This window comes from Fukomys damarensis, unplaced genomic scaffold (assembly GCF_012274545.1).
Source record: "Fukomys damarensis isolate Sample0158 unplaced genomic scaffold, DMR_v1.0_HiC HiC_scaffold_23, whole genome shotgun sequence".
Classification (NCBI taxonomy): Eukaryota; Metazoa; Chordata; class Mammalia; order Rodentia; family Bathyergidae; genus Fukomys; species Fukomys damarensis.
Window position 1 is genome coordinate 62,162,961 of NW_022900935.1, and position 12,577 is coordinate 62,175,537.

At 58.6% G+C, this 12,577-nt stretch overlaps 1 protein-coding gene across 1 annotated transcript; it reads left to right on the forward strand.

The window, feature by feature from the left end:
• The first annotated feature begins 1,193 nt into the window (after positions 1 to 1,193).
• Engase (endo-beta-N-acetylglucosaminidase) lies at positions 1,194 to 10,511 on the forward strand. Its single transcript, XM_010618735.2, has 14 exons — positions 1,194 to 1,240; positions 1,536 to 1,603; positions 1,763 to 1,964; positions 2,912 to 3,060; positions 3,460 to 3,617; positions 4,050 to 4,198; positions 4,470 to 4,635; positions 5,681 to 5,784; positions 5,953 to 6,061; positions 6,272 to 6,462; positions 6,939 to 7,087; positions 7,702 to 7,810; positions 8,122 to 8,236; positions 8,370 to 10,511. The coding sequence occupies exons 1-14, from the start codon at positions 1,194 to 1,196 to the stop codon at positions 8,769 to 8,771; spliced, it is 2,118 nt and encodes a 705-aa protein (XP_010617037.1). The 3' UTR covers positions 8,772 to 10,511.
• The last annotated feature ends 2,066 nt before the right edge of the window (positions 10,512 to 12,577 follow it).

Consider the following 12,577-nt stretch of genomic DNA (forward strand, 5'->3'; position numbering starts at 1 on the left):
CGCGGGGCAGCACTTGGCTCCCCACGACCCAGCGCGTCAGACCACGGGGCGAGCCGGCAGCGGGATTCTCCCCTCCTCCGAAGTGGGTTGCGAGCCCGAGGGCCAGGATCTCCGTGGCCACCGTATTCGCCAGCTCGCAGCGAGGCATTTGGCGGCTGGTAGAGGGAGGGGTGGCTTTCCAGAGGGGGACATCTGACCGGAGCCGCTGGGGAGGAAGGGACTTCAGCAGGGGGAGAGAGGGGTGGTATCCAGTTAGGAGGAGCGGGACGGGCGCAAGCCCCGAGGCAGAGAGGGATGGACATGCCCTTGGACCCAGGCCTTGTTCCCTTCGGGGCGTTTGCGCTTGCCAGGCTGCTGGGGGGAAGTTGGGCGCACAGAGATGGCCTCCTAGGTTGTCCCTAAACCTAAAGCAGCGAGCCTGGGGGCATGGCTGGTGGGACTGGTGTTTCTGGATAGGAAGAATGTTGGGTTGGCCCCTTTCCCACCCCCTGGAGGAACAGATGGCAGCACAGGTGGACCACTGTAGGTCAGATCTGTCCGCGAAATCTTTTGGGGGGGCAACAAAAAGAAGAGTGAAGAATTCAACTAGGAAGGAGGTTCAGGAAGAGGAGGGGGAGAAAGCAAAGGAGCATTTCTGCAGCAGTTCCACTTGTCTGTCCTACCTCCCACCCCCACCCTTACCCCCGCCGTTTCTAGGGTCCCCCCCATGCATGACAGCAGGCAGCAGGCCTCTGTGTGCACGCGGAGTGCTGGCAGGTGTACCCGGTTGGCAGAGGGCAGCCTGAGGTATTGGAGAACTTAAGAGACTTTCAGCTTGTTTCTGTGGCCCCTAAATGGCCCCAGCTGTGTCTTCTCGCTGTTTTTTTAAAAGGATTTCTTTTAAAGCCAGGTGTGGCAGCGCAAGCCTGTAATCCCAGCCGTTTGGGAAACTGAGGCAGGAGGCTTGAGAGCTTGAAACAAGCTTTGGTGACAGAAAAACTGTGTCACAAAATAAAAAATGAAAAGGTCTGGGAATGTTGCTTAGTGAGAAGGCCTTGGGTACAATCCTCAGTTCTGCCGCCCTCCGAATAACACTGTTTAATTCAGACTTATTCAGGGTTTCCCAGCTTAATGTGCTAAGGGCAGTCTTTCCCCTTATCACCCACCTGTGAATACTGAAGAGTTAGTGTTTTGTGGTGTCCACGTGGGAAACCATGGACGGGAGGGAAAGCCTGACCCCTGCTTGTAGGACCTTACCTTTGTGAGTGCTTTGACTGGCCCTTGTCCTTCAGCGGGGGGCAAGACGTGTGGACTGTGGTGTGGGGCATGTGATTTGGCTGTGTTGGTGGGGAAGGAGTTTATCCATCAGAGGGCTGGGGAGGCCGGCTGCTAACGCAGGTGACAGGAAAGAGCCCCCTTCCTGAGAGCCTCTCTCGGGTACTTGCTTTTGTAGTCTCTGTTAAATAATATGAGCCATGTCTACAGGCACCTAGCCATTTGCTTCCAAGCATTTGTCACTCTTTTATTTAATTTTTTTAAAAATCCTCTTTGCTTAGGACCAAAGAGGAGCCAGAAGAAGCAGTCTTTCGAGAAGTGGTCAGTTTTAGTCCGGATCCTTTGCCAGGTGAGAAGATGGAGGCTCTGAGTAACACTTCCGTGACCACTCTCGGGGTTCTGGGTAGGGTGGCCCCCCACCCAATCTCAGTTCTGTCATCATTGTCAAGGCATTTCTGTGAATCCCCTAATTTCCACTAATTCCTCACTGTCTCCCTCCTCGGACCAGTTAGATATTATGACAAGGAAACCACCGAACCTGTCAGCTTCTACCTGTCTTCACTGGAGGAGCTGCTGGCCTGGACTCCCCTCACGGAGGACAGCTTCAACGTGGCCCTGCAGCCCCTAGAGTGTCGCCAGCCCCCGCTGGGCAGCCCTAGGCCCCGGACCCTGGTGTGCCATGACATGATGGGTGGATACCTGGAAGACAAGTGAGGACATTGATCTCGTCCCTGGCCATCCTGGGGACGGGGAGGAGACAGGCAGAGTGTTGCGGTGTCCCCAGAGCTCTGGGTGGCAGTCAGGAGACTGGAGTCTTGGATAGGCTGTGCCGCCGCCTTAGTTTGGCTACACCCATGGGGAGAGCACTGGCCTGGGTGGTCTTCTATCTCGGCTCCAGCATCCTAGCTTGGAGTCTGGTAGGTTGGAGAGGGTATGTGTGGGGCTGTTTCTCTGAGCTCTGTCCTGGTCCAGATCTGCTGGCCCTGGCTCTGGTGTACAGAGTGATTAGACTCTGCATGTTCCCTCCAAAGTGGAATTTTATTTTTTAGGTAGTATGGTGGATTGAACTCAAGACCTTTGCACTGAGCTGCATTCCCCAGCTCTTTTTTTAATATTTTATTTTGAGCCAGGATCTTGCTAAGTTGCCCAAACTGGGTTTGACCTTGGGATCCTCCTGGAGTCCTAAATGTCCATAAAACAGCCTTGGATGTGGTGATTGACAGGAAGGCTGAGTCAGAGCTGGCTACCAAGGCTCAGACAGGCTGGGGATGAGCCTGGGGTGAGCCGGCCTTACAGACTGCACCGTGTCTGAGGCTGCTTCGGGAGCATCGCCGACCTCCCTGTACAGAGTGGAAGCTAGAGACATGGGGCTGGTACCTGAGCCTGTCTGCCACCACCTCTTTCGCTCATCTGCTCAGAGGCTAAAATGCTCAGTGCATGCAGATGCCCGCTGCTGTGGTGAAAGCGGTTCCCTCCTGGGCACTCTGGGGCGAGAACCGGAGCTTGTGCCTCCTGCCCAGGGCCTGCACATGGCACTTGCATGGTTAGAATGCACCACTAGAGCAAAGGGCCTCTCCTCAGGGTTGCTCTCTACCCCACAGTCGCTGTGTCCTTGCCGTCTTCTGTAGCCCTGACCTTGTTCTGCTTCCCCACCCAGGTTTATTCAGGGCTCAGCAGCACAGAGCCCATACTCCTTCTACCACTGGCAGTACATTGATGTCTTCGTGTACTTCAGCCACCACATGGTCACCATCCCCCCGGTGGGCTGGACCAACGTCGCCCACAGGCATGGGGTCTGCGTGCTGGGTAAGAGCCAGGTCCCTGCCGGGAGAGGACCTGAAAAGAGAGATTTTCGGTGTTGTGGGCCGTTGGTCACTAAGGTAATGACCAGCAGGAAAGCAAGCATGGACGACGGGTCAGTGAGGGCCAGGCTGTCTCCCAACAAAGTCACACATGCAAGGTGGCTGGGTCTGCTGGCCTCTGGCTGTGTAAGAACAGTGCCTCTCCAGGTCTGGCCTGAGTCCGGACCATTTGTGGGCCTCTGTGACCCCACTGCTCGGCCCCATCCAGGGTGTCTGAGTCACAGGGTGTCTGGGGGGCAGGGCGAGGGTCTGAATGTGTCACAAGCTTTCTGGTGGCACTGATGCTGCCCATCCAGAGGCAGAGCCAGCCACGCTTCTGACCTCAGGCCCCTCTGTCTCACAGGAACCTTCATCACCGAGTGGAACGATGGGGGAAAGCTCTGCGAAGCCTTCCTGGCTGGGGATCCGCGCTCCTACCAGGCAGTGGCTGATCAGCTGGTCCAGATCGCGCAGTTTTTTCGTTTCGATGGCTGGCTGATCAACATCGAGAACTCCTTGAGTGTGAGTGTGGCCTCCGTCCTGGCACCCGCCCTCGCGCAGCCCTTGTTTTGCCTGCCCTCTCTGTTCGCTTGGCCCAGATCACAGCAGCACACTGCTGGCTTCCAGGCAGAGCCGGCTCTGGCCTCTGGGTGACCTGGCATTGAGGCGAGCCTTCCCCACTGAGCTCGGCTTCGCTGCTGCTTCAGCATAACCACATCTTTCCTCTTCCTCCTCTCTGCTTCCTCTCCACGGTCACCCTGCCCTTCCATTGCATCGTAGCTTTTCCTGAGTTCTTGTTCAACGCAGACGCAAGCCATACATCTCGGTGGCTGTCGGGTTTGGGGTGCTGGGGACCAGGGTCTCTGTGTGGTCCTGTGTGTCCTGTGCTGGCTGCTTCTCATGACAGATGGGTCTCACCTCGCCAGAGGTCTGATCTCCGTTCCTCTCTCCCAGGTGGCCGCTGTGCAGAACACGCCTGCTTTCCTGAGGTATCTGACTGCTCAGCTCCACCAGCACGTCCCGGCGGGGCTGGTGCTCTGGTATGACAGTGTGGTACAGAGCGGGCAGCTCAAGTGGCAGGATGAACTCAACGAGCACAATCGGTGAGTCTCGGGGGATGGAAGGCAGCCCGGGCCAGCCTGCTTCCCGTAGAAGCGGGGAGCCTCTGGTGCCCTCTGCTGTCCCAGGCGTTAGGAGGCTGGTCAGTGCCTGGTCTCCCTGGTTCGGTGCAGAGACTGCAGGTGACCACTCATGCTGGGCCCTGCTCTGGGGAGCAGACTCTAGCCGGGGCCATGAGCTGTGAGAACAGCGATTCTGGAAGGGCTCCCTGCTGCCCCCAGGCCTGGGCCTCAATAGCTTCCTGTCACCTCTCAGGATCTTCTTTGACTCATGTGATGGCTTCTTTACCAACTATAACTGGCGGGAGGAGCACCTGGAGCGGATGCTGGGCCAGGCCAGGGAGCGCCTGGTCGATGTGTACGTGGGTGTGGACGTGTTCGCTCGGGGGAACGTGGTCGGAGGCCAGTTTGACACAGACAAGGTGGGTGCCCCCCTTGTGCCAGAGGGCATTAAGTTGCCCAGGCTGGGTTTAAACTTGCAGTCCCCCTGCCTCAGCCTCCCAGAGTTCTGAGATTGCAGGCAGGCATCATTGAGTGAGATGTTGTCCGGGTGTTAGTGGGCAGAAGCGTCCTGCTCCCATGCTGGTCTTGTCTTTTGCTCTGACTTCCTTTTTGGACTGTGGGCCTTGAAGAGACCTGAACTTACCTGCTGCCCACCAGGTAGATGCCGAGCCCACAGGGGCTGCACTGCCTCTCATGGCAGGCTAGGGCCAGAGGTGGAGGTGAAGCACCGCGGTGGGGGACCTGCTCACGTAGCGGCAAGTGAGTTTTCTGGGCGAGGCGAGTGGCATCAGCAGTGAGGAAGGAGGGAATCAGGCAGCACACCTCCATGGGGAGAGCAGGCACTTGTCTCCCACCTGTCAGTGCTGCCCCTTTCTAGGCAGCAGGGATGTGCTTAGTTGCTAGGTTTTTTTTTTTAAATAAGCTTTTTGGTCCTAGAGATTAAACCAGGGCCTTGGCACTGAGCTGCATTACCAGCACTCCCTTCCCTTTTTGAGACAGAGTCTCACAAAGTCGCTTATTTGCCCAAACTGGGCTTGAATTTGAGATCCTTCTGCCTCAGCCTCCCAGAGTGCTGGGATTACCACCAGAGTGCTGGTGTGTAGCACCATGCCTGGCCCAGTAAGCTTTAAGTAATAAATTAATCCAATAGCTGGAAAATCTCTTCTCCTCTGAGCGGTATATGATCAAGGGAGAGAGGAAGTCCAGAGCCAGCACTGTGGATGGTGTCCCAGGCCTGTGCCCTCTGGGCCTTCCTCCTGCTACCTCTCTAGTGCCCACCACTTTCCGGTTTGCAGGATGAGGGGGATAAAGCTTAAGTGGACTGGATGGGTGTGGACAGCTGCTGCTGATCCGGCCCGAGAGGCCTGGCCCCTGTGACCCGGCAATGTGCTGTTCATGGGGCCTGCTGGACGCTGGGGTCCCAGTGTGGCTGATGCCAGCGTCTCCCTAACTTCTGTCCCCCAGTCTCTGGAACTGATCCGAAAGCATGGCTTCTCCGTAGCTCTCTTTGCCCCCGGCTGGGTGTACGAGTGTCTGGAAAAGAGCAGCTTCTTCCACAACCAGGACAGGTGAGTCTTGTTGCGTGCAGTGGCTACGAGGCTGAGGATGGGGGGGCGGAGTGTGGGGGCTGACGGTGGGTGGGGAGCTGCAGTCCCCCTGGAAGGCCTGTCTTGGGGATGAGGGAGAAGCTCCAGTCACAGCCATGGGTGAGAAAGGCCTGCCTGTGTCTCTGGCAGGTTCTGGAAGCTGCTGGAGCGTTATCTGCCCACACACAGCATCTGCTCCCTGCCCTTCGTCACGTCCTTCTGCCTGGGCATGGGGACACGAAGAGTCTGCTACGGACAGGTGTGCAGACCACCGTGAGGGTGCCCAGGGTGGGGAAGGAGCCCTTCCTCCTGTCAGTCATGGCCTCAGCCGGCCGGGTGGGTGAGAGGGAGCCTGAGGGTCCAAGCAGGCGGGCCAGTGGCCTTTTCTGTCCCCTCCCCGGCACACCTGCTGTGCCTGCCTCTGCAAAGGCAGCCTTCCTGCAACTGTCTGGTCCTCCCCCTCCCGCAGGAGCAGGCTGTGGGGCCTTGGTACCACCCGAGTGCCCAGGAGACGCAGCCTCTGTTTGGTGAACACAAGCTGCCCGGTGACGGCCAGGGCTGGGTGAAGGTGCACTGCTGCCTGGCAGACTCCTGGCACGGGGGCAGCTCACTGCTTCTGCAGGGGGTGATCCCGCCTGAGGTCGGCAGCGTGGCTGTGAGGTGGGTGAGTGAGGGGGTGGGCATGGGCCGCCAGCTTCTCACCCCGGGTCGGTCCCAAAGCCGGGCAGTGTGGCCGCAGAGGACAGGACCCAGATTGGTGTAAAAAAAATGGTAAAAAACACATGATGGGAAATGGTCAGAACCGTTCTCAGGTGTCCAGACAGCGGTACCAGCTGTATGCAGGGTCATGCAGGAGATCTCTAGAGCTTTGTCGTTTTCAGAATGAAAACGACCACCGTCGTTGGCCCCAGAAGCACCGTTCTTTCTGCCTCTGAGTGTGACTGCCCAAGACAGCTCATGTGAGGGACATTGGGAAGTGTGCCAGAACTTCACCCCCGGCCTGCAGGAGAACCTGGCCGCCCTGCCCTGCTGGGCTCCCTGTCCCTGGCAGACTGGGGCTGGCCCACGCAATTGAGAGCAAGTGCCAGTGTCTGTGCAGAGTACCCACGGCCTCTCACAAGGTCTTTCTCCTCCAGGTTGTTTTCCCTGCAGGTCCCGGCACCGCACAAAATCTTCCTGTCCTTGGTGTATAAGCTTGAGGGGTCCACAGATGTCACAGTTGCTTTGGAACTCACTACAGGGGATGCCGACAGTTGTCACGTCGGCAGCATCTCCGTGATGAATGGTGAGGCGCTGGCTGCTGGGGACCCTCGAGGAAGGAAAGTCTAGACAGGCCCAGGCGGCAGGGGAGGAGCTGGTATTGGGTACATCCTGCCTTGGTGGGAGCTGCGGCAGCCTGTGGTCCAGGCTTGGACGCATGGACTCATTTCAGGGCCAGAACCTCTGCCCTGTGGCCCTATTGGGCATTGGCGGTCTCCTAGGTGGGTAGAATATGGATTTCCTGCTGGCTAGGGCATTTCAGAGGTTAGCCAGGGGAGGGGAGAGGACAAGTGGGGAAGAGCCAGGGTGAGTGAGCTTGGCCAACCCAGGCGGGGACTCATTTATTCTACTCCAATCCCTCTCTGGTAGTCCCAGACCCTCCGCTCCACAGTCTGATCTGGGCCCTGGAATTTTTCTGCTGAGGGTACATTCCACTTCCTCTGCCCCATCCCCACATTTTCTTTTCTTTTTTTTTTTTTTTGGTTTTTTGAGACAGGGTCTCACTATGTAGCCCAGGCTGGTCTCAAAGTCACAGTGATCCTCCTTCCTTAGCCTCCCAAGTGCTGGGATTACAGCGTGCCCGGCTCCCACATTTTCCTTTGAGATTCTCTTTCCTCAAGCCCTTGTCTCCCCCTCCAGCAGAAACGGGTTCAAGGCATAGACCCCACCCCCTCCGGGTGCCCCCCACCAAACTGGCCAGATGGGCCGGCCGCTGTGGCCAGCAGCTCAACGGGGGCTGGATCCAGCGGTGAGTCCCTCTACTTCCTGCCAAGCCCAGGAGGAGCAGCCATACTTGGGGAACTTGAGCAGGCAGGGTTCCCTGTGAGAGTCCCTAGGACTGGAGGAATGGAGATGCCTGGGCTGACTCTCTGGGTTTGGGGTGGCACTGCCACAGCCCAGGACACTTCCTGACAGCACTCAAGGTCACTGTGGTCCCTACGGTCCCCGCATCCCGGAGTACACTGGGGCGTCCTCCCTCCACTGTGCTGGAACCACTGCACAGCTGGCCTGGATGCTGTTGAGCTGGGCCGGCTGTGATCAGCTGTGTGCCTCTCCCAGGTGCTACGAGGTGAACCTGCATGGGTGCCTCCTGCGGGACCTCTTTGTGAACTTGTCTCGGCCACCAGGCAGCCAGGAGGAGGAGACCTTCATCTGTCGCCTGGGAGAGATCCAGGTGTGCATCCGGGAGGGGTGACACCTCCTGCCGGAGCAGAGCGGGCGGCGGGTCCTGGAGGAGCTGGAGCAGTGGGTGCCGGTGGGCGCTCAGCCTCCCCAGTGTCAGCTGTCCGAGCCTTCTCTCCTGCCAGGTGGTGGATGCCAACAGCCTGCTGGCCCCCCTGCCTCAGGTACAGAATGTCACCGTCTCACAGGTCCGCTGGCAGCGGCCCACCTCTGCGGTAGAGGGTCCCCAGGGCCGGCTGAGACTCAGCTGTACCCTGCACTGGTCCTACCTCGTCCTCCAAGCCCGCTGCTTCAGAGTCCACTGCTGGGAGGGGGCGAGAGGCAGGGAGCCGCTGGGGCCAGAGCCCGCATTCCTGGGCCTGGCTTTTGTCAACCAGTACCGCGTGGTGGACTTGGTGGTAGAGGCTGCTGGGCCCAGCCAGGAGGGCCGTGTGGAGTTCCTGGTGGAGCCCGTCCCCAGAGAGGGCTTCCGGGTCCCTCAGGCCGAGTGGGGCAGGGCAGCCCTACTCTACTCCATGCCTCTGTGAGCCGACACTGCCTCGCTTGACTCACCTTGCCCCTTGCTGGCTGTCAAGGATCCTCTGGGACCCTGCTGAGTAAGGCCAGGGGTCCCAAGGGCTGGGACCCAGGATGCGGTGGTGGCTGGGGGGGCATTGGTCACAGGAAGCCAGCTTGCCGAGGAGCACCTGGCCTCGCGTTTGCATGTAACCCTCAACACAGTGTGCGTACAAGGGAAAGGGAAAGGATGTGGGAGGTTTTGTCCAGAAAACTCCATAAAGGATATTCTCAAATAGGTTGAAAGGTGTTGATGCTGAGAAGAGTGACCTTTGATTCCTGTAGATTACACAACTAGAAATGACTGTAGGGCCGGGATGCGGCTCAGTGGTGCTGCGTCTGCCTGGCAAGCACAAGGTCTTGAGTTCGATTCTTGGTACAGGGAAAAAAAATGCCAGAAATGAATGTAAATCATGGCAGGCAGCTTTGGAGCAGGGCTGGGGGCCATCAGAGGATCTCCACAGACTGGGATGCAGCAGCCTGAGGGGAGGGGTGGAAAGGAGGGGCCCCAGAGTGGCAGGAGATGGTGCTCTGGAGCTCAGGGCCAGGCTGGCACCACATCATACCCCAGCCTGAGCATGGGCCACCTCCAGGGTTTGCTGGCCAGGGCATCTCGCTGTCCCCATAGCTGACGTCCCCTGCCTCTGCTGCAGCTCCTCAGCCCTAGGCTCACAGGCTTCACGTGTGCCAAGGTGGGAGGGTGCCAGGATGGGCACCTGCCCCTCTCATGCCCTCCTTCTGTGCCCACTTCTGCAGCCCCTGCAGGCCCCCTTGACAATGTTGGGCAGGGAAAGCTTCCTGCCACATCTCTGGGCCAGGAGTAATGTGGCTTCATTTTTCCCTGCTCTCCCTTCAGGTGCCACACAGGGTCTGTCACATCCTGCACGGGGCAAAGGTCATCAGGTGTGTTTCATCCTGGGCCACATAGTCAATGGTGGGACGTACTTGTCCAGCCCTCCTGTCCTGTCCTGTCCTGTGCTGTGGGTGTGGTGCAGAGGTCTGGGACACTGTGACACCAGCTGGAGGTCACACAGAGGAGCTGGGACCTGTGGACTTTGCCCTGTAGGAAGGTAGGGCTGTGGCATCCCTTTTCTGTCCTCTGAGGGAGGGGACGGATGGGCTGGTCCTGCTTAGTGCACAGAACACCCATTCTGGAGGGCAGAGGTCTCCTGTGGGGCCCGAGTGCTGCCCGCTCCCACCTCCTGCCCTCCAAGGGCTTCTGCCTCTTGGGTGGAACAGGGCAGACCCTGGGGCTGGGTTCTGCACCCCTCCCTGATTGGGAACCTTTTCATGTCTTAGGTTGACAACAAGCACCCCTTGTGCAGGGCAGGGCCATGATCCTGCTGACTGCTCTAAAACTCAGGCTACCGGCCCTGGGCTTTTCCTAAGCTGGGGACAGGGCGACATCTGCTGTGCTCACGGCTACTCCACTTTCTCTGCCGTGGTTCCATTCTGACAGTGTCCTGCGGTGCTGAGTCTGTCTTCCATCCGGAAGTAGGGGGACTGGCTGAGGGGGGGTGCTTCCTGGCCTTGTACCTTGTGTCCCCAGAGGAGGTGGGGCAGGTGGCAGGGCAGGTGGGGCAGGGCGGCTGCTTACCTGGTCTCCCAGCCCCAGCACCTCAATATTGGGCAGAGAGCCACTATTGCCTGCTTCCGTTTCCTGAGGTCTGTTTCTTGAAATATTTTATGTGGAGAATGAAGGAAAAAAAATTGTTTTGGGGGGTACCAGAGATCGAATTTAGGCTCTGCTTGCAAGGCAGGCGGTGGAACCACTGAGCTAAATCCTCAGCCCTAAGGAAAATTTATAATGGCAATTATTTCCTCACAGTCTGGTGAGCAAGCAATTAGAAATAAAAGGGTGCAGCGGAGCATGGTGTTGGGCAGAGCCACGCCATGCCACCCCCCTCCCACCCAGAGCACAGCCCGGCCGACAGCACAGGCTTTATCCCATGCAGGAAAATTAATCAGCTGGCGTTTGAGCTGTGCCCCTCTGGTGGGTGTAGCTGCTCTGAAATAGATTATCCGACGTGGTGAGAAATGAGAACGTCAGTGTGGGTGAACTCTGGCTCCCTGCCCCAGCCCAGCTCTTAAGCTCTTTGCTTGTTCTCTGTCCACCCTCCTGTCCCCAGGAGCAGGGGCTAAAAGCATGCATTTTCCTTGAAGTACTGCAGCTGCTTCTCTGGCCAATGTGCCAGGGAACTGAGGGCTGCCTGGGCACCAGGGGCACCAGCTGCAGATGCCTCTGCAGCAGCCTCCCCCTCCCACCAGCCTACACTAGGGACCACCTCAGCGGTGGGGTTTCCCTGCCCAGGAGAGGTTCTGCACCCAGCTGCCACTTGGCAGAGGCAGCCAGCCAGGCGGCCAGTCTGGAGAGGAGGTTGGGACTCTAAAGTCTTGCCCACAGGGTCTTCCTCTTCCTCGTTGCCGCCCGGTGCCTGTCCTGCACTAGGCCACAAGCCTGGTCTTGTGCCCTCTACCCTCAGTGCCCGGAGCTGCCAAATCAGAAAGAGCTGTCCTGGCTTGAAGAAAGAAATCTTTATTAATAATCTTAATAATAATACTGTTAATTTGAATGGTCACACCTTGGAAGCATACAGGATGGTAAGAAAGGAAGCCTGGGGCTCGGCTGCAGTCCTGGGGATGGGGGCCCGGGGCGAGGGGGTTCCGAGCTGCTGCAAGAAAAGGGTCCGAAACAGCAGAGGGCACGGGGCCCTGCAGAGGACGGAGCCTGAGGCAGGCGCGGGGCTATGTACAACAGGAATAGAAAAGGAGGATTCATTTCCAGAGCGTCAGCAGCTGATGCTGAATAGAAAGTGAGGTGTATTTTTTATTTTTGAAGTTTTCATGAGACTGGAGCCATGTCAGGAGCCCGTTTTTGTCCCTTTTTTGCTGCTTCCCTACTCCAGCTACCCCTGCCTCATCGGGAGCTCTTGCCTGCCACCTGCCATCCCTCCCTCTGCCCGCCGCCTGCCCAGGGCCTGTGCTGCTCTTGACTCTGACCACTTCCATACCTGCCCAGGGAGCAGGGCCAGCTCGGCCTCCTCACCCCTTGCTCTGCCTGCAGATCTGTGCTGGCTGGCACCGCCCAGGCCCGTAGCACTGCTGTGACCCCCACCTTGGAAGTGCAGTCAAGCTGGCCATCCCTGTGCCTCTGTGCTCCCCATCAGGGAAGGCGTGGTGCAGGCCAGGTCCCGGCAGGTAGCATGAGGTCAGCCTCCTCCAGGAACGGAGATGGCCGCTATGTGCAAGTCCTCTGCTTCTGGGCCTCTGCCCACGCTCATGCCACTTGGGGCGGCTCCTGGCCAGCTGGGCCCCCTTTGCTGTGCCCTGCAGCTGGCAGCCCTCTCACTTGCGGGGAGCAGGCACAGGCACCCCAGTTCTGGGGCCACATCAGCCCTTTGCACTGGAGTTGGACCCCAGGGCAGCTGCTTAGACAGACAGCCAAGGGCGCAGGGGTACTGAGGAGCCTAAGGCGGTTGGTGCCCCTCCCTGCCCTCAGCCCCTCCAGGCACAGCCAGCCTGTGGGTTGCTCCTCCCTGGGCCAGGCCTGCTCCACCTCTGAGGCCTGAAAGGAAGACTGGATAGAAAACGGAGCCCCTGCTGGCCACACATCCGGCCCCTTCCCTCCAACTCTCCCACTGGGCGGCCAGCCAGGCAGGGCCGCTTCCCACGTGCCCGGCGGGACGTGCTCCCTCGGTGCGGGTGTGCGCCAGACGCGGACTTGGACTTGGTTGGATGCCTCTTGGTTTGGTTGGTTTTTTTTTTTGTTGCTTCGATC